Source organism: Heterocephalus glaber, unplaced genomic scaffold, assembly GCF_053883595.1.
Source record: "Heterocephalus glaber isolate CG9 unplaced genomic scaffold, H.glaber_assembly_v1.0 deba00001472, whole genome shotgun sequence".
In the NCBI taxonomy this organism is placed as follows: domain Eukaryota; kingdom Metazoa; phylum Chordata; class Mammalia; order Rodentia; family Bathyergidae; genus Heterocephalus; species Heterocephalus glaber.
The window spans coordinates 91,806,187-91,823,185 of NW_028258315.1; the positions used below are offsets into that span (position 1 = coordinate 91,806,187).

Genomic DNA, 16,999 nt, shown 5'->3' on the forward strand with positions numbered 1-16,999 from the left:
GCTAGATTAATGGGGCCTAAACAGCAGTCTGGGACCCAGAAGAGAAGAGGAAGTCCTGGCCCACACATCTCACTCCAGAAATAAGACATTCCCAATCTGCCTGGGCTCCCTCAGACCCCTCCACAGGCCTCTCAATTCTTTCAGGGCCCAGCTGCCCAGTCCCACAAGGCTACCAGGGTCCCCTTCCCTCGGGAAGCCACCTGGAATGGGCCTCTAGCCCTAGTTATCCCTGCCAGCCCCGTTTCCCCATCATCCCACCAAGCTCCGTAGGGCTGGGGCACACAAAAGAAGACTGGTAGGGGGGTGGGGGTCTCAGTCCCTGGGAAACTTTTGGACCTTTCAAAAGGGGCCCCAATACCTAACTCTAGCCTGAGTCTGCCTTTCCTTTGCCCCAACCAAAGTCCACTGGACATTGGTCATTACCTGCTTATCTGAGGCCCCTGAAGTTTTGGCTTACAGATCCCCATTTCCCAGAACCTCCCCCCACAGGGGTGGAGCAGCAGACAGGCTGTTAGTTTGCTTCCCATTTGCTCTCAGGCTCAGAGGCAGCCTGGCAGATCCCGGAACCAGAATGAAGATCCCAGAGCATGTCCACACCTGCAGAATCATCCTGGTCTTACCCTCACTGCTGCTGACTGTCCTCCAGACTGCCACTGCTCAAAAGGTATTGTGTACCCATGGCGCCTATGTGTGTGCTCGAGTGGGTGCAGTGTGAGCTGGGGAATGACGGCACATACTAGGAAGTGGGGAGAGCCTCTGAGTGTACAAGCATTTAAGTAGGAGTGTGTGTGACACTGTGTGTGTACAAAGAAATGGTGCACTACCTGAGGGCCTTATGGGTGTTCCTCTAGTAGAAGGGGTACCCTTGTTACTTCTATTTTGCAGAAGAGGAAATATAGCTTGGCCAGTTGTTTGTCCCTTGAGGTTGGCAGTAGAGCAGGGTGGGCAGTGATGTAGCTTTATGAGCCTGGCCCTTGCACTCCCAGCTGAGTGACCCCCATGCTTGCTATGTCTCAGTTTCTTCATCTGTAAAATGGTAATCATAGAACCTTTGCAGAGGATTGCTGTGAAAATCTGGCTCATAATACTTATAAAATACCCAGTACAGCTGGGTATCGCGACACATGCCTGTTTCCAGCTACCTGGGAGGCTGAGCCAGGAAGATTGCAGGTTCAATACCTTAGCAGCTCTGTGCTGAGCCATGTGTGCATGTGCAACCATGTCCAAAGCAATATGGTTGGCACCCATACGAGTGTGGTGCCCACAGGCAGATAAGAGGTGTGTAAGGCTCTAAATGTGTGCCAGTGTCCTTTTGGAGAATATTGCAGATGTTGGGACAAAGATCATACGCTGGGGGGTCCTGCAGAGAGGTGGGGTGAATGGAGGGTTCACTGCTGGGAAAATAGGGACATAGAAGATTCCCAGTCCTTAGACAGTGGACCGTTTTCTACTTCCAAATTCTCACAACTGGTTGGAGACTGGCGGGAACTGTTTTGCCCAGTTTTTGTGGGGGCCAGAGTCACCAGAAATAGAAAGGCTGATCTGCTGCCCTTTTGCTGGGCAAAGCTCAACTAGACACACAGCTGCTGGCCTCACCAGAGCCCTCACCTCTGCACAAGGAGAAACACAATCCCCTCCTAACCTCTGGTCCTTGCTATACCCGTGGGGCACTATAGGCCCCCAAAGAACAAGACAAATGTGGCCCAGGCCCCTTGATGCTATAGGGTAGGGAATGAACACACCCTGACTCTTATTTCAGACAGACAGGCAGATAAGAAATGCCACTCTGGATTCAGCCTGAGCTCTGCTTAGCAACTCAGATTGGGACCAAGGTTTGGTCTGGATCAGGCTCTTTTTTTCCATACTTTTTTGATTAGTGCAGATTGGATATACAGATAGGCGGGTTTCATTTTGGCACATTCGATGCACATATTTCATTTGTTTTCATTCTCCTGCCCCCTTGAAGAGGATTGCCCATGCTAGTGTGGCACTGAAACACTGACGTGCTTCCCCTTCACTGCTGCAGAATGGCATCGACATCTATAGCCTCACTGTGGACTCCAGGGTCTCTTCCCGATTTGCCCATACGGTCGTCACCAGCCGGGTAGTCAACAAGGCTGATGCTGTGCAGGAGGCCACCTTCCAGATGGAGCTACCCAGGAAAGCCTTCATCACCAACTTCTCCATGTAGGTGCCTGCCTCCCTTCCTCCTGCCCACAGCCCAGCTCTGTGACTCCATCTGCTCTGGGCCCCAAGACCCTCTTCCAGAAACAAGGTGTGCTTCACCTGTAGGCCTCGCGGAAAATGGAGGCTTTACCCAGGAGCTCTCTGTTTTCAGAGGCAATCTGGCCATTCTGCCTGCCACCCTCATCTCTGAGTGCTGCCCAGGTGGCAGGCAGAAGACCACAGCATATTTGTCTTTGCCTTTGAAGAGCACAAACTTGTGGTATCCTGAGGCCAGACCCAGCTAGAAGGGAGTGATCAAAGAAGACTCCAGCTCAGAATACCTAGAACCTCCTAACCCAATGGACAGTCCTACAATGGAGAGTTGCCATGAGGAGGGGTCCTCCTTGTTCCTACAGAGGGCTTGCCTGCTCTGCCACAGATGCCTGAGGTTTCCATGGACTCTGAGCTGGTGACAAGCCTCCCCGCCCTTCCCAATGCAGTTTTGCAATGTTTGCGAAGCTCAGCAGAACGCTCTGTCTGTCCCTGGCCTCCAGAAGAGGTTGTGATTGAGGAGAGGAGAGAGGCTGCTCCCAGAATTAGGGAGGGTGCTGGATGAGACGGAGAGGGAATGTTCCTGGAAAAGGGCAGTAGGGGCTGGGGACCCTGTGGTTGGCTCCTTTCCCTGTCCCACCCATCCCCCACTCTGCGGCAGCCGTAGCTTTCATGTCCTGGTCCAGCTCGAAACCAGAGCCATGCAGGCTGTGCCAGCCTCCTACCAGGAGCCAAACTACCATCCCGGCTGAGAGCCCAGGACTGGCACCACCTCTCTCTAGCCCCAGATCTCGCTGCCGTGTGAGACAGGGAAGTACGTGACAGGGTTTCCCACTCCCTGATCCAACCGTGCACCCCACCAGCATAGCTGCAGATGCTGAGAACTGTCTGCTCGGGAGGGGGAGCTGGGCTGCCCACCCCAGCCCCATCCCGGCCCAGGGTTGGAGTGTAAGCAGGGAGGTGGGGGTGGGGTGCCAGTTGTGTGCAGCTGCTCACCCTCCCTCAGGCCCCGCGCCCCCACCTTTCACACCCTCCCCCAGAGCCTGTGAGGGAGTGCTCCCCTGGCGTGCCCTGCTCACCGCACAGGGAGTAGCCCTTTCCAGAGAAATAGCCCCAGACCTTATTTCTCAGCCCCAAAGGATGGCTGGTGAGGGGCGTGTTCGCACCCCAGGAGTCCCATCCACCTGTCATCTAAACCTACTTCCAGAGAGGCTAAGCTCCCTGCAGAGTCCCCGAGGGACGGGCGAGATGGAGGCAGCTGCAAGGAAGAGGTCGGAGGCCTCAGCCCGTGTCTCCCTTCTGCTCGGTCTCGGCCACACAGTGCCAAGTGAGAAGAGTTCTTGCCAGTGATGACTGATTCCTCCGGGAACAGTCTGTGAGGCTGGAGGGGCAGATTGGAATGTAAGGGGAAGGCTGAAAGGAGGCTGGATTTACTTAGCCCAGCCCTGCCTGCCCCCAGCCTCTCCTTCCCTGTCGGGTCCATGAAATGCATGTGTACTAACACTGCACACACCACAGGGTGGACACAAACCTCACCTGTGCCTGCGGTCTCGAATGCAGTAGGTACACAGTAAATGGCAGTGGCTGCAGCAAGAACATGAGTCACTGTGTCAAGGGACACACCGACTCCTGGAGAGACTCTCCCACCTCTGTGCCCCAGGGTCATCGATGGTGTGACCTACCCAGGGACTGTCAAGGAGAAGGCTACGGCCCAGGAGCAGTACAGTGCGGCTGTGAGCAGAGGAGAGAGTGCCGGCCTCATCAAGTGAGCCAGTAGAGGTTCCTCAGGAGGGAGGGGTCACAGATGGAAACTGCCCCTACATTGGCCCCTAGCAGGGCAGGCCTGATGGACTCTTTCCCCAGGACCACTGGGAGAAAGATGGAGGAGTTCCAGGTGTCAGTCAGTGTGGCTCCTGCTACTAAGGTCACTTTCGAGCTGGTGTATGAAGAGCTACTCAGGCGGCATCTGGGAGTATATGAGCTGCTGCTCAAAGTGCGGCCCCAGCAGCTGGTCAAGCACCTGCAGGTACCCAGCACTGCCTCTTTTCAGGAGGCCTCCTGGTGCCCCCACCCTCTCCGTCTCCCCTGAGGCCCAGTCCAGGCTCGCAAACTGGCCTGATGACCCACATCGTTCTTCCAGATGGACATTCATATCTTCGAGCCTCAGGGCATCAGCTTCCTGGAGACAGAGAGCACTTTCATAACCAATGAGCTAGCAGATGCCCTCACCACCTCGAAGAACACGACCAAGGTGGGCCTGCCACAGCCAACAGGTGGAGGTTCCAGGGACCTGTCTTCAGTCCAGTCCTGTGAGCTGGATCCCAGAGTACAGGACAGTTGCACAGATTCTGAGCTGGAGGGGCTCCCAAGATCTTTGTGCCGGGGCAAACAGAAAGGGCAAGGCCTAGAGGACAGTGTTCCCTTGTAGGGGCCCTGCAATCTGTGGGGGATGGACATGGGGAGTGGAGAGGTAGAAGGGGCCTGGGAGCAGGTGGAGTGGAGGAGATCGAGGATCACACATATCCAGGGCCCAGCCTCTGTATGCCTGGCTCCAGAAATGGGACTCCCTCTCACACCTACTCCCTGTGTGGAAGCAGTCCAGCAGCAGCTCATCCTGAGAGAAAGCCCCTGGAATACTGACCCAAAGATGCAGCCTGGAATTCTGACTTCCCAGTATGCATACGAAGCTGGAAGGCATTAGGATGGCCTCGCTGCTCTTCCCGGCTTCAGCCCGGTTTGTTCTTCCAGGCTCACATCTGCTTCAAGCCAACACTTTCCCAGCAGCAAAAGGCTCCAGATCAGCAGGACACAATCCTGGATGGCAACTTCATCGTCCGCTATGATGTGAACCGGACCCACTCTGGGAACTCCATTCAGGTAGGTGGGCTCCAGGCCAAAGCAAGGCAACTAGAAATCTGTCCAACCGCAAAGACCTGAGCTGGAGAATTCTACCAGAGGAAAATAATGAATCGTACTTGGCAGTATGCAACAGGCATCGACACAGAAAGAACACAGGCAGTTTATTGATATTACCACCTGAAACTATTTCTTTTCAGAGGTAGAAAAGGTTTGTCTCTTTGAAGAGCTCTTCTGTGGGGTCTCCTTCTTTGTCTTTGCTGTCAGCAGACCCATACCTCAGTTTTATACTCAGTTACAGTAGCTTCTTTCTGGCATCATTATGCTTCTCTTTTATTCCTTACTTTTGAAATCTTCCCTCTTTTGATGAGCATCAAGTTTGGTGTCTGAATCTTTAAGTATAACCTCCCTCAAACGTGAAACGAGTAGGAGGCAGGATTGTGGAGGAAGAGTTCTAATGGGCTATGTGTGCGTAGAGAAGCCTCCTACAGGAGGGGCTGAGCCTTGGAAGATGGCACAGGTTTGGGAAAGTGAGAGGTGGGATAGAGAAGCAGAGGAGTAGAACAGGAGAACATAAAAACCCAAGGGCTTGTGATAGGAGCCTGGGCAAGGTTAGGGCCAGGCTACAGCTCTGATCCTGTGGCTGTGATCTCACTCTGGCCACAGATCGAGAATGGATACTTTGTGCACTACTTCGCCCCAGAAGGCCTGCCCACCATGCCCAAGAACGTGGTCTTTGTCATCGACAAGAGTGGTTCGATGAATGGCAGGAAAATCCAGCAGGTAGGTCCCTGGGCTAGAGCAAGGCCCTGAAAACTCCCCGGCTTCTCCACCATCAGCTCTGGCCCAGCAGGTAGACCCTACCTGCTCCGTCCTCCCTCGTAGGGTACTTCCAGGGGCAGAGGTTGGCTTAGGGAAGCTCCATGTCACCACCCTAGACACCAGTACAGGATGCCAGCCTAAGGACCATGAGCCCTCTGAGCCACCCACCTTGTCTCCTCTTGTCTCTTCCTTGACCAGACCCGGGAAGCCCTAATCAAGATCCTGAGTGATCTCAACCCCAAAGACCAGTTCAACCTCATTGTGTTCAGTGGGGAAGCAACCCAGTGGGAGCCATCATTGGTGCCAGCCTCAGAGGAGAATGTAAACAAGGCCAGGAGCTATGCTGCCAGCATCCAGGCAAGGGGAGGTAAGTGGGCGGCAGCCCTGCAGTCTGAGGGCTTCTGGGGAGCCAGGCTGGGAGGCACCTTAAGTGTGTGCCCTTCAGGAACCAACATCAATGATGCCATGCTGGGGGCTGTGCAGCTGCTGGAGAGCAGCAACCGGGCTGAGCTGCTGTCTGCTGGGAGTGTCTCCCTCATCATCCTGCTCACTGATGGTGACCCCACCGTGGGTGAGGACACTGCCCAGCCACTCCAGGTCATACTGCACAGGGGAAACAGCTGCACCCGGGCTTGCTGGGGACCTGGGCAGAGGGAGGATCGCTTAGACCCTTCTGGCTCTGAGTTCCAGAAATATCCATTGAGCTCTTTTCTCAACCCCTTCCCCAACCCCTGGGTCCAGGGGAGACCAGTCCCACACAGATCCAGAAGAACGTGCAGGAAGCCATAGCCAGCCAGTATAGCCTCTTCTGCCTCGGCTTTGGCTTCGATGTCAGCTATGCCTTCCTGGAGAAGCTGGCTCTGGACAATGGCGGCCTAGCTCGACGCATCTATGAGGACTCGGACTCTGCCCTGCAGCTCCAGGTGCTGTGTCCCCCAGTGGGCTGCAGAGGGCCAGGCAGAGCCAGCCTGGCCTTCGTGACACTCCCCACACACACCCTGCAGGACTTCTACCAGGAGGTGGCCAACCCACTGCTGACAGAGGTGGCCTTCGAGTACCCAAGCAACTCTGTGGAAGAAGTCACGCAGAACAACTTCCAACTCTTCTTCAGGGGCTCAGAGATGGTGGTGGCTGGGAAGCTCCGGGACCAGAGCCCCGATGTGCTCTTAGGCAAAGTCAGAGGGCAGACGGTGAGTGTGGCTGAGTCAGCTGTGCGCGGCGGGGGGACCCTCACTTTCCTTTCCCCCAAAGGGTCCTTCCTGGCTTTGTACCTGCCTGCCTGCACCCGGGACCCTTCACTACCTTTTGTCTCCCCTTCCTCTCACCCTTGGAGGCTCTGCCATTGAGCCCTTCGCACCCCGAAATTCCTTCCCTACACCCACTCTACCCAGAGGAAACTCACCCCTCATGATCAGTGCCCTGGACCTGAACCAGTCCTCGTCAGGCTTCTCACGGAATGCAGAGCAAGTGCAGACACCTTGCCCTCACTGCTTCTGCCCTGCTTGGGCCCCCTCTTTCCAGCATATGGAGAACATTACCTTCCAGGCAGAATCCAGCACGGCTGAGCAGGAGGGGTTGTTTCAGAGCCCCAAGTACATCTTCCACAACTTCATGGAGAGGCTCTGGGCCTACCTGACCATCCAGCAGCTGCTGGAGAAGACGTGAGTGTCCCTGACCTTGCAGACCAGTGGAGCAGGCTGCGTACTGCGTCAGCACTCCTCAGCTTTTTCCCTGGGGCAGGCACAGCTGACACGGGGCAGCTCCTAGGTGTGGCGATTCGTATCATGTCTGAACTCCAAATTCTCCCATGGGGATTTCCCAGGAAGGGTCCAGTGGGGAGGAAAAGTGGCCCAGGTATCCAAGGACCTCTTGAGCTCTGACATCCTCGACTTCAACAGTGTTTCAGCATCAGATGATGAATCTAAGGCCCTCAAGACCCGAGCTCTGAATTTGTCACTTAGCTACAACTTTGTCACTCCTCTCACATCTATGGTGGTCACCAAACCTGAAGGCCAAGAACAGTCTCAAGTTGCTAACAAGCCTGTGGAGGAGGGTGAGTGTGAAGTTGGGATCTCTGTCTTCTTCCCCGCCTTCCCTGCTTCCCCACCAAGACCCCATCCTGCCATCCACAGACTCCCGGGAGCCTGGGAGGAATCTGATGAGGAAATGGAGGGCAAGGCTCCTGGCTCCCTCCAGTTCATTGTATCTATGTATTTCTGGGATTAGGAAGCAAGTTCACACTTAAGCACTTCAACTTGATCAAAACCACCCTGACAATGCCCCTTTTCTCTTCTCTCCCTCTCCGTGCGTGTGTGTGTGTGTGTGTGTGTGTGTGTGTGTGTGTGTGTGTGTGTGTTTTATCCAGATAAGAGACGTGAGAACATCCACTACTCAGGAGGTAAGGACCTAATACAGTCAAAGGCTGGGGCCGGGGATTTAGCTTAGTGGTTCCGCCGCCTGCCTTGCAAGTGCAAGGACCCGAGTTTGATCCCTGGTACCAAAAAAACAAAAACAAAAACATTCCAAGGCTGGCTCCACCCTGGTGCCAGGAGGTGGTGTTGTCTGACCCAGCACACTAGTGCATTTAGTCACTTATTCATTTAAATACTGGCTGCCCCTCAGGCCCTGTCCTAGGCACTAGGGACACAGTCTGTATCCACCTGGGGTCCCAGAAACATGGATCCAAGGAGTAAACGCAAGTCTCAATGACTTTCAGGTCGGGGTTCCAAATTTCGTACCATGGGAAGAGGACGGTCCAGAATACCAGGTGCAAATGAGGAGGGAGCAAAGGGTGGGAGACAACAGAATCATAACCCCAGCCCAACTCTGACCTGGCTGAAGATAGGGAATGCTCTGCCCAGCCTACCTAGCTGGTGACAGGCCTGGGACTCGATCTCAGGTTTGTCTGACTAGGAAGCAGCTGTGCAGAGCCTTCCCTTGGCCAAAGAAGAGGATTCACTGCGGGGTAGTGCCTAGGGAGATGTGCTCTTTGGAGGTGGGAGGGGGAGTCCAGCATGGTTGTCTTCCGTGCCGAGGAGGGGGAGCTACATGGAGTAGCTAGGTATTAGGGAGGAGAAGCCCATCAGCCCTTTCTCCATCCCCGTCCTGGCCTGGAGTCCCTGATCCCTGGCTCTGGGGACCCATGTCACTGCCTGAGTTAAGACCACAGGTGTGCATTTTTGCAAACTAGGAGCTTCTAACTTCCCGACAAGTTTTGGAGCTGGAGCTCTTGGTGCCTCTGAGAGATATGGACAGCCTGGACATCCTGATGTTTCCTATCGACCTCGCCCTTCTCATTTCTTCCCGCATCAGAACTTGGAAAGGCTGACAGACATGTCCCATTGTAAGCCACTTTCTGATCCTCATAGGTCCTCAGTTTCCCTGCAGTGGCCATTGAACCTGCCCTGGAGAGAGGGGTGAGAGAAAGCACCAAGCACAGCCAGGCAGGGATTGCTCACGGACCTGATGTTCAGTGAGCATGGGCTGGTCCGTCCAGGATCCTCTCTTGAAGGGGAGGAAGGAGTGGAGGTGGGAACACAGGCTTTTCCGAGGGGCTGCCCTTGCCCGCACACCTTGTGACCAGCCACCCCTTTACCCTGTCCTCAGCATTTTATCTCCTTGGGTGTGTGTGATCCCTCTTTCTGCTGTCCCTAGGTTGTCAGACCACAAGCCTAGATGGCAGCTTCTCTCACGCTGCTTGGTCAGAGGGGACCCTGGGCCCCAAGAGGGCAGGGGCTGACCAGGAGGGCTTCTAGTCGGGCTCTTTGGACATCACTGCCAATTCCACCCCACCTATATGTACCCCCCCCCGCCCCGACAGCTCAGGGACATCAGGTGTCCGCTCCCCAGGACAGAACTGTTTTCACTGGATAGGATTCACTACTCAGGCTGGAGCCTTCTAGAGGGGAAGGATTCCTCCATGCCCAATGCTAGCAGGAGGCCCTTGCACTGTTTCTGTTCCTAAAGTCTAGACCTAGATGCAGCTACAGAGCAGACCTGAACCCATGTCCTCTATATCTCCCCTACCAGCCCTCCTTCCAGGGCCTATGTGTGCCAGAGCTTGGTGGGCACGAGTGGCAGGGATGCCCACAGGGTGTGCAGATTGCTCTGAGTCTTGATGCCATCTCCCTTTGTTTCTGAATGTTCCTGCAGTGATGCCCACTTCAAGGCCATTGGTTTTCTTAGATTCAAATCAAGGTGTGTTGGATCGTCTGAAAATAAAAACCAAAGGTACGCCCCAGGCCAGCGCCCCTGGAACAGCTTCTTGTCCCAACTGGGGGCCCCCAGGGCCTCTCTGAACCTGTCATATGGGCCTCTCCATTTGGAAGTGGAGAGGGACCCCCAACTGCACCTGTCCATTGCTTCACCCCTTGATGCTCCCACTCCCCAGGAAGGGGCTGCCTGAACCCAGGCCTTTCCCTGTTTCTTCTTTTAGAAACAACTACATCAGCCCCATCTCCAGGTAAGTTCCCAGCCTTCCCGGCACTCCTCCCCATCCCTGCCCCCTAGACTTCTCCACCTGCTCCAGGATCTATGTGTGGCTGTCCCAGCTGCTGTCCAGGCTCCTGCCATCATCCTGCCGCTGCCTGGGTCCAGTGTGGACCGAATTTGTGTGGACATCAGACCTTCTCAGGATTCAGTGGACCTGCTTTCAGACCCTGGCCAAGGTGAGGGTCCACACCCAGCCACCCACCCAGAGACCTCAGTACCACTCACAGGCACTCACCATTTGCCCAGAGAGACACACAGTGTACAGACACCCTGCACCCCAGCACAGGCACTCTCCCACAGCCACCCATAGGCCTTCCCTGGTCATCCTGTGCAGGTCTGGGTGGCTGGGTTCACTGTGGTCCGTGCCAAGGGGCCAGAGCTACCTGAGCATCGAGTCGCTGTACAGGTCGTGCAAGCAGAGGAAAGGTTAGGGCTGCTCCAGGTGGAGAATTCAGAACCTGCAGAGCACAGCACCCCATCCTCCGTGGGGCCCTGTGGTGTGGGTGGAGTGTGCTGACCCGACCTCACCCCGGAACCCTGGAAGGGCCTCACTGGTCAAGCTGAGGTGGCAAGGCAGACATGGGGACACACAGCATTCGGGGATGCACAAACCGAGCTAAAAGAGCGAAGGGACGTCCACGGCTCCCCCGTTCTTCCCCGGGTCACAAGGTCTCCTGCCACAGTGCTCAGGGCCACACTGCAGGGGCTTGGCGAATGTTACGGACTTGAGCTAAGACCTCCCGTCTCAGAGGTCTCTCTCCCAGGAGCCCTCCCCAAGGAATCAGGGGTCCCTCCAAAACCATATGAAGCTGAAGAGGGAGTGCGCTGTGGTGTGAAGGGTTGCTGAGGAGAGGGGTGGCCCTCCAAGGACACTAGTTGGTGAAGAAAACTGCCAAGAGGAGAACTCCCTGCTTAGGCCATTGCCCTGCCCTGCTTTGACCTCTCTGGTTTGGCTTTCTCAGGCCTTGAGGTGACTGGCAAGTACAAGAGACAGAAGGGTGGGTTCTTCTGGGTCAAGGTGACCTATAAGAACCCCCAGGTGCAGGTTGGTGTATCCCCTGAACATGTGGTGGTGACCCGGGACCAAAGAAGCTCTGCATACAAGTGGAAGGAGACACTGTTCTCAGTGTTGCCTGGGTATGTTCCATGCTGGGCACCAAGCAGATGGCCCCTTACCCACACTGGCTGGTGATGGCAGTGACCAGTGGCCAACACCACAGACCTGGGGATGGAGCAGAGATGCAGGGAGCCCTGCACCAAAGCCCTGTGACTCTGGAGGCACCAGGCAGTTGTCCTGGGGACCTGGTTCTTCTGACACCTCCCCCACATCACTGTCCCATGGGTGCCACAGTGTGGTTTGAAGCTAGCTCTGCAGCTAATCCTGTGTAAGCCTGTGCTGGCATTTAGCTCCTCTGAGCCTCAGCTTCCCCATTACTATCCTAGCCCTTAGTCAGAGGGGTCAGAGGACCCAGTGGGAGGAGGCGCACAGGGAGCATTTGCCATCGAATGATGCATTGTCCCTTGGACACAACATACGGGGCACTGCCTACATGATGAGGTCTTGATGGCAATTATGAGAACTGGAGAGCCCTGGCCCCAGGGGTCATGAGGGTTACCTTTAGCATACCTTCGAGGCACAGGTGAGGTCCCTGAGCTGTGGGTGATGGAGGTAGACAGGAGGCATGGCTGCCCTGCCATAGACCTGGAGGCTGTGAGGGACCTCAGAGAGGGGCCAGGGACCCTGGCCCTGCACCTCTGGCCTGTGCTGTAGCTCATCTTTCCCAGGTTAGAGAGCTTTCTCCATTGCCACCTTATGAATCACTTAGCCGGCCTTGGCCTTGTGTCCACATAGACCTTAGAGTTTCTTGTTATCTGATAGATGCACAAAGATCAGCAGCATTTCTATGCCTTAGAAATATATACCAGAAAATGAAAATTTTCTATTCATTGTAGTAATAGGAAATCAAATACTTTCATGACCTATAAAAGTTACACATAAAGATAAACCAAGCTGGGTGCGGTGCATACCTCTAATTCCTGCATTCTGGAAGGCTGGAGTTTGAGTCCAGCCTGGGCAACTCAGCAACTTAGTGAGACCCTGTCTCAAAATGAAAAAAAAAAAAAAAAGTTAAAATGACTAGGGATGTAGCTCAGTGTAAAGGTCCTGGGTTCAATCCCCAGGACTGGAAAAAAAAAAAAAAAAGAAGGAAGGAAAAGAAAAGGAGAGAGAAATAAAGAAAAAAGAAGAGAAAAAAGAAATGACAAGAAAAGATAGACCAACGAGTGTGGAGTGTGTATAATCCCAGCACTCTGGGAGGCTGAGGCAGGAGGCTCACACATTCAAGCCCAGTTTAGGAAATTTAGGGATTTAGTAAGACCTTGTCTCAAAATTTAAAAATTTTAAAAGGTCTGGGGATGTAACTCAGTATGAAGGCCCTGGATTCAATCCCCAGTACTGCGAAAAAAAGAAAGAAAGACATCTAGCTAGACCATTCCATTTAAAACCTCAAATTTTCATTTATAATCTCAGAATAACAGCAGAGTCTTTCTTAATGTTTAAAGAAGCCTAACATTCCAAAGGGGAAAAAATTTCAAAGGAGGTTAATAAAAAAGGAAGGGGTAGAATGAAAAGACACTTAATGCTCATTAAAATGCACAATTAAACCCTAATCAAAAGAAAGTGGCACCAGCCATAAAAAAAGGGAGACAGAGTAGGTATATCGGAGAAACTCCCTAAATCATAAAAGTAATTCATAAGAAAATCAAATTTAAGGAGCCACTGTTATATTTCATAAATAATGTCAGAGAAATTGGATATCATGAAGCCAACATTGGCCCTGTTTTACCAGCAAGGAAGCTAACGCCCTGAAGACCTAAGAGCCTCCCCACCCAAGGCCACACTGTGACTCCCCATGCTGCCATCCAGGTGTCCCTGCCTTCTTGCTTAGGCCCCTGGGTTTTTCCACAGCCTGAAGATGACCATGGACAAGACGGGTCTCCTGCTGCTCAGTGGCCCAGACAAAGTAACCATTGGCCTGTCGTCTCAGAACGACCCCGGGAAGGGGCTCCTGCTCCTTCTGCGTGACACTGACCGCTTCTCCAGCCAAGTCAGCGGGACCCTCGGTACTCTGCCCGTGGGCTGACATCCTCAGGGACCACCTCTGCTGAAGAATGGGCAGTGCCTCCCCTCTGCATGTCTCCCGAGCTCTCTGTCTTTACCCTCAGCTGACCCATCCTTTGTGTCTCAGGCCAGTTTTACCAGGATGTGCTCTGGGAGCCACCAGCAGCTGCAGATGACAGCAGACGCATGCTGAGGGTTCAGGGGAAGGACTACTCTGCCACTAGGTAACAGCATCTGCAGCCACTGAGCATGGCCAGGGCAGGATGGGAATGGGGAGGTTGGGAACCAGAACCCCACTCCTTCTGTCCTTCCTTGCTCAGCAATTAGAAGCAATTGAAAGGTTGGTACCAGACATATGTCTGAGCCAGCTCCCAGTGACCCCACAAAGCATGGTCAGCTCAGCCCCAGAGAAAATAGCAGCCGCAGCATCACCAGGAAACTCCCTGTCCTTGCCCCCAACTCTCAGAGCCCCAGACCCTAGGTTCCCTTGGTAACCCTTTGCATGATCAGGCATTCCTAGCCTGTGGTAGAGGGACTGGGGACTCCCCACTTTCCATGATCCCGTCTCCAGCAGTCCCCCTTTTCCCACCACACCTGAGATTTGCTGACCACTTGTCTGTCTGTCATCTGTCCATCCCAGAGAGCTCAAGTTGGATTACCACGAAGGGACAGAGATTTCCTGCTGGTCGGTGGAGCTGTAGTTCAGATAAGAGGAGCCCATGCCCTCCCCCCTGCCGCCACCCTGTTGTGTGCAAGTGGCTGCCACCCTGTGGCTGCAGGGTCACCTGTGGGGCCTGGATCACAATAGGAAGGGGGATTCCTACTTGTTACAAATAAAGATGGTGTGAGCCTAGGAAGTAGGTGTCTCTGGTTTCGCATACAAATCCCAAGGCCTCAGAATCCGTCCTGAACACTCAACCTCATGGAAAATTAGACTTCTGCTGTAAGCCCCCAAGGGCCTGTGGCCAGTCAGGCCCATGACACCTCTCAGCCCTGTCCCTTTGCTTTGCAATCTAGGAAAGTAAAAGAAAGCCACCCGTGGGACAGGGATTTAGCTCAGTGGTTTTGCCGCCTGCTGTGCAAGCACAAGGACCCAAGTTCAACCCCTGGTACCAAAAAAAAAAAAGAAAACCATCCGTGTGAAATGTTCACCTCCTGCCAGACAAGCATCCAGGGCTGGCGAATGTTCTCTGGGAACAGAGGTCCTGGCTGCTTTATGGACGCCTGGTCTCTGAAAACTAGTTTTGACTCAAAAAGAACAAAGTGGGCTGGCTTGTTCTTTATAGACCAACTCCCAGACTTGCGCAGTGACTTTTGGGGTGGTTTGCAATGGAATTTGCCCTACATAATTCAGTTTTCACATGTGGGCCCAGGAACGGGCCTGTCTGCTCGTTGCCTGGTAAAGATGCTGGCACTGGAAGACAAGACAGTGACAACATCCCAGGCTCAGGAGGGAGCCGGGTCCTGTTCCCAGAAACCTCTCACCTGATGGGGCAGTCTGGACCCTCAACTCTAAATCTGTGCTGTGGAGGGTCCCCTCTCCTCTTCATGTCCCACGGTTAGTCACCCCAAAGATTCTACCCAATTTCTACAGGCAAAACATGAGGATTGCAAGTCTGAGCCCAGCCTGACCCTGTCTCCAAAAATATAAAGGAGAAAAGAAAAAGATTGGGCCAGGGATTTAGTTCAGTGGTGCTGTCGCCTGCCTCACAAGCACAAGGTCCTGGGTTTGATTCCTAGTACCAAAAAAAAACGTAAAGGACTGGAGGTGTAGTGGTTTCTCAGTGGTAGAGCAACCCTGGGTTTGATCCCCAGGACCACCAAAAACATTTTTTTATTATTGTATTTTATTATTATTGTATTTTATTATTATTGTATCTATAGGTTCTACATTTGTAGATTCAATCAATCACAGAAGGAAAATTGTCAAAGAAAGGATCCGAACATATGTAGATTTTTTTTGTCTTTTTGAGATGGAATCATCTCCTCTGTATAACCCAAGCTGGTCTCAAACTCATGATCCTCCTGCCCTCAGCCTCCCAAGTGCTAGACTACATGCCATTTACATTGTGTTAAGTATCGTAAGTAATCTAGAGATGATTTAACTTTTTTTTTTTTTGATACTGGGCATCGAACTTGGGACCTTGCGCTTGGCGGAACCACTGAGCTAAATCCCCAGCCCCTAGAGATGATTTAAAATATGTAGAAGAGCCAGATGTGGTGGCAAATGCCTGTAGTCCCAGCTGCCCAGAAGTAGCGGCCAGTGGGAGGAGTCTCAAGCAGCAGGTTTGCCTAGCAGAGAAACTCCTCCTTCTGTTCCTGCCTCCCTCTTGTCTCTGTGGCAGGTGAGGATCTCCAGCTGCAGCTCCTTGTGGAGGGGCTCCTGCTCAGGGGGCCCAGACCAGAGTTCTGTGAGACAAGAGAGCAGCCTGGGCCATGGGGGATTTGCTGTGGGTCTGACAGGGGACTTACAGGGCTGAGGGAAGCCCACCCCGAGCTCACTCCTCTGGAACATGACTAACCAGGCTGGGCTGCACAATTTGTGCAGCAGCAGAGGAGTCGTGATTGGCAGGTGCTGTGATCAGGGAAAGTAGGTCTGTGCCCTTCATTCCTTCATCTGCCAGGTGCTTTCCAGCGCCTACTTGGGCCTGGGCCTGGCCTAGGTCCTGTGCCTACCTTGGGCCCAGTGAGACACAATGCCGCTGTAACTGCCACGACCCAACAAGGGACAGGGTGCTGCCAGAGCCTGGGGAAACATCTTGCCAGCCTGGGGGTATCAGGGAAGCTTCCTGGAGGTGGTGGTGTCGGGCCTGAGTCTTTCAGGTGGCAAGAAGTTAACTCCAGGATGAGAGCAGGGCAGAGAGAGCAGGTGAGAAAACGCGTGTGCCTAGGCCTAGAGCCAGGACAGTGCGCTGAGTTCAGGGAAGGGGAAGGATGTAGGGCATGGGATGAAGTGGAAGGGCAGAGAGGGCTGTGCCAGCTCAGGCTGTGTGTGCCTTGTCATGGAGCATGGCCTCTATTCCAAAAGCTGGGTGTAGGCCAGGCCAGATAGAGCGAGCAATGTGGACTAGGAGAGGAGTCAGCCTCGCCCTTGCCTGCCTGGAAGGCCTCCCTGCTGTGTGTGGACCTGAGCAGTAAATTGGCTAGGAACTTTGCTGGCTTTTTTCCCAGCTCCTCCAGCTTAGCTGCTATGGGAGCAGCAGGGCAGGGATCCGAAACCACACGAGGGTTTCTTATCATGCTCCGTCTGACGGGATCATTCTCCTGTCGCCCAGATGTGATCACTGACCTCATGCTGACACCTCCAGAACATGGCTCCACAGCCCTCCAGGAACAATTGGGCCTGCAGGCTTTGCCTACTCTAGGATCCCTTCATAGGCCTGGGCCCTGCTAGCCAACCCAACCCAGATCTCTGCCACACTCACGCCCAGGTCCATGGAGAGGACTTCATGTTGGGAGTCATGTCTCAGATACCCTCTCCCTAGAACAATG

General features: G+C 53.8%; 1 protein-coding gene across 3 annotated transcripts; it reads left to right on the forward strand.

The window, feature by feature from the left end:
* The first annotated feature begins 457 nt into the window (after positions 1–457).
* Itih4 (inter-alpha-trypsin inhibitor heavy chain 4) lies at positions 458–14,364 on the forward strand. Of its 3 annotated transcripts, none has more exons than XM_004864361.4 (23): positions 458–664; positions 2,027–2,187; positions 3,878–3,982; positions 4,081–4,243; positions 4,358–4,468; positions 4,966–5,094; positions 5,740–5,856; positions 6,094–6,262; positions 6,341–6,466; positions 6,637–6,818; positions 6,900–7,085; positions 7,417–7,556; positions 7,794–7,948; positions 8,261–8,293; positions 8,612–8,662; positions 9,086–9,238; positions 10,048–10,125; positions 10,331–10,357; positions 10,446–10,562; positions 11,349–11,523; positions 13,355–13,509; positions 13,635–13,731; positions 14,148–14,364. In XM_004864361.4, the coding sequence occupies exons 1-23, from the start codon at positions 572–574 to the stop codon at positions 14,206–14,208; spliced, it is 2,784 nt and encodes a 927-aa protein (XP_004864418.1). In that variant the 5' UTR covers positions 458–571; the 3' UTR covers positions 14,209–14,364. The 3 variants fall into 3 exon arrangements, with proteins under 3 accessions (XP_004864418.1, XP_004864419.1, XP_004864420.1); XM_004864362.4 differs by having other exon boundaries at positions 10,048–10,092; XM_004864363.4 differs by lacking the exon at positions 8,612–8,662.
* The last annotated feature ends 2,635 nt before the right edge of the window (positions 14,365–16,999 follow it).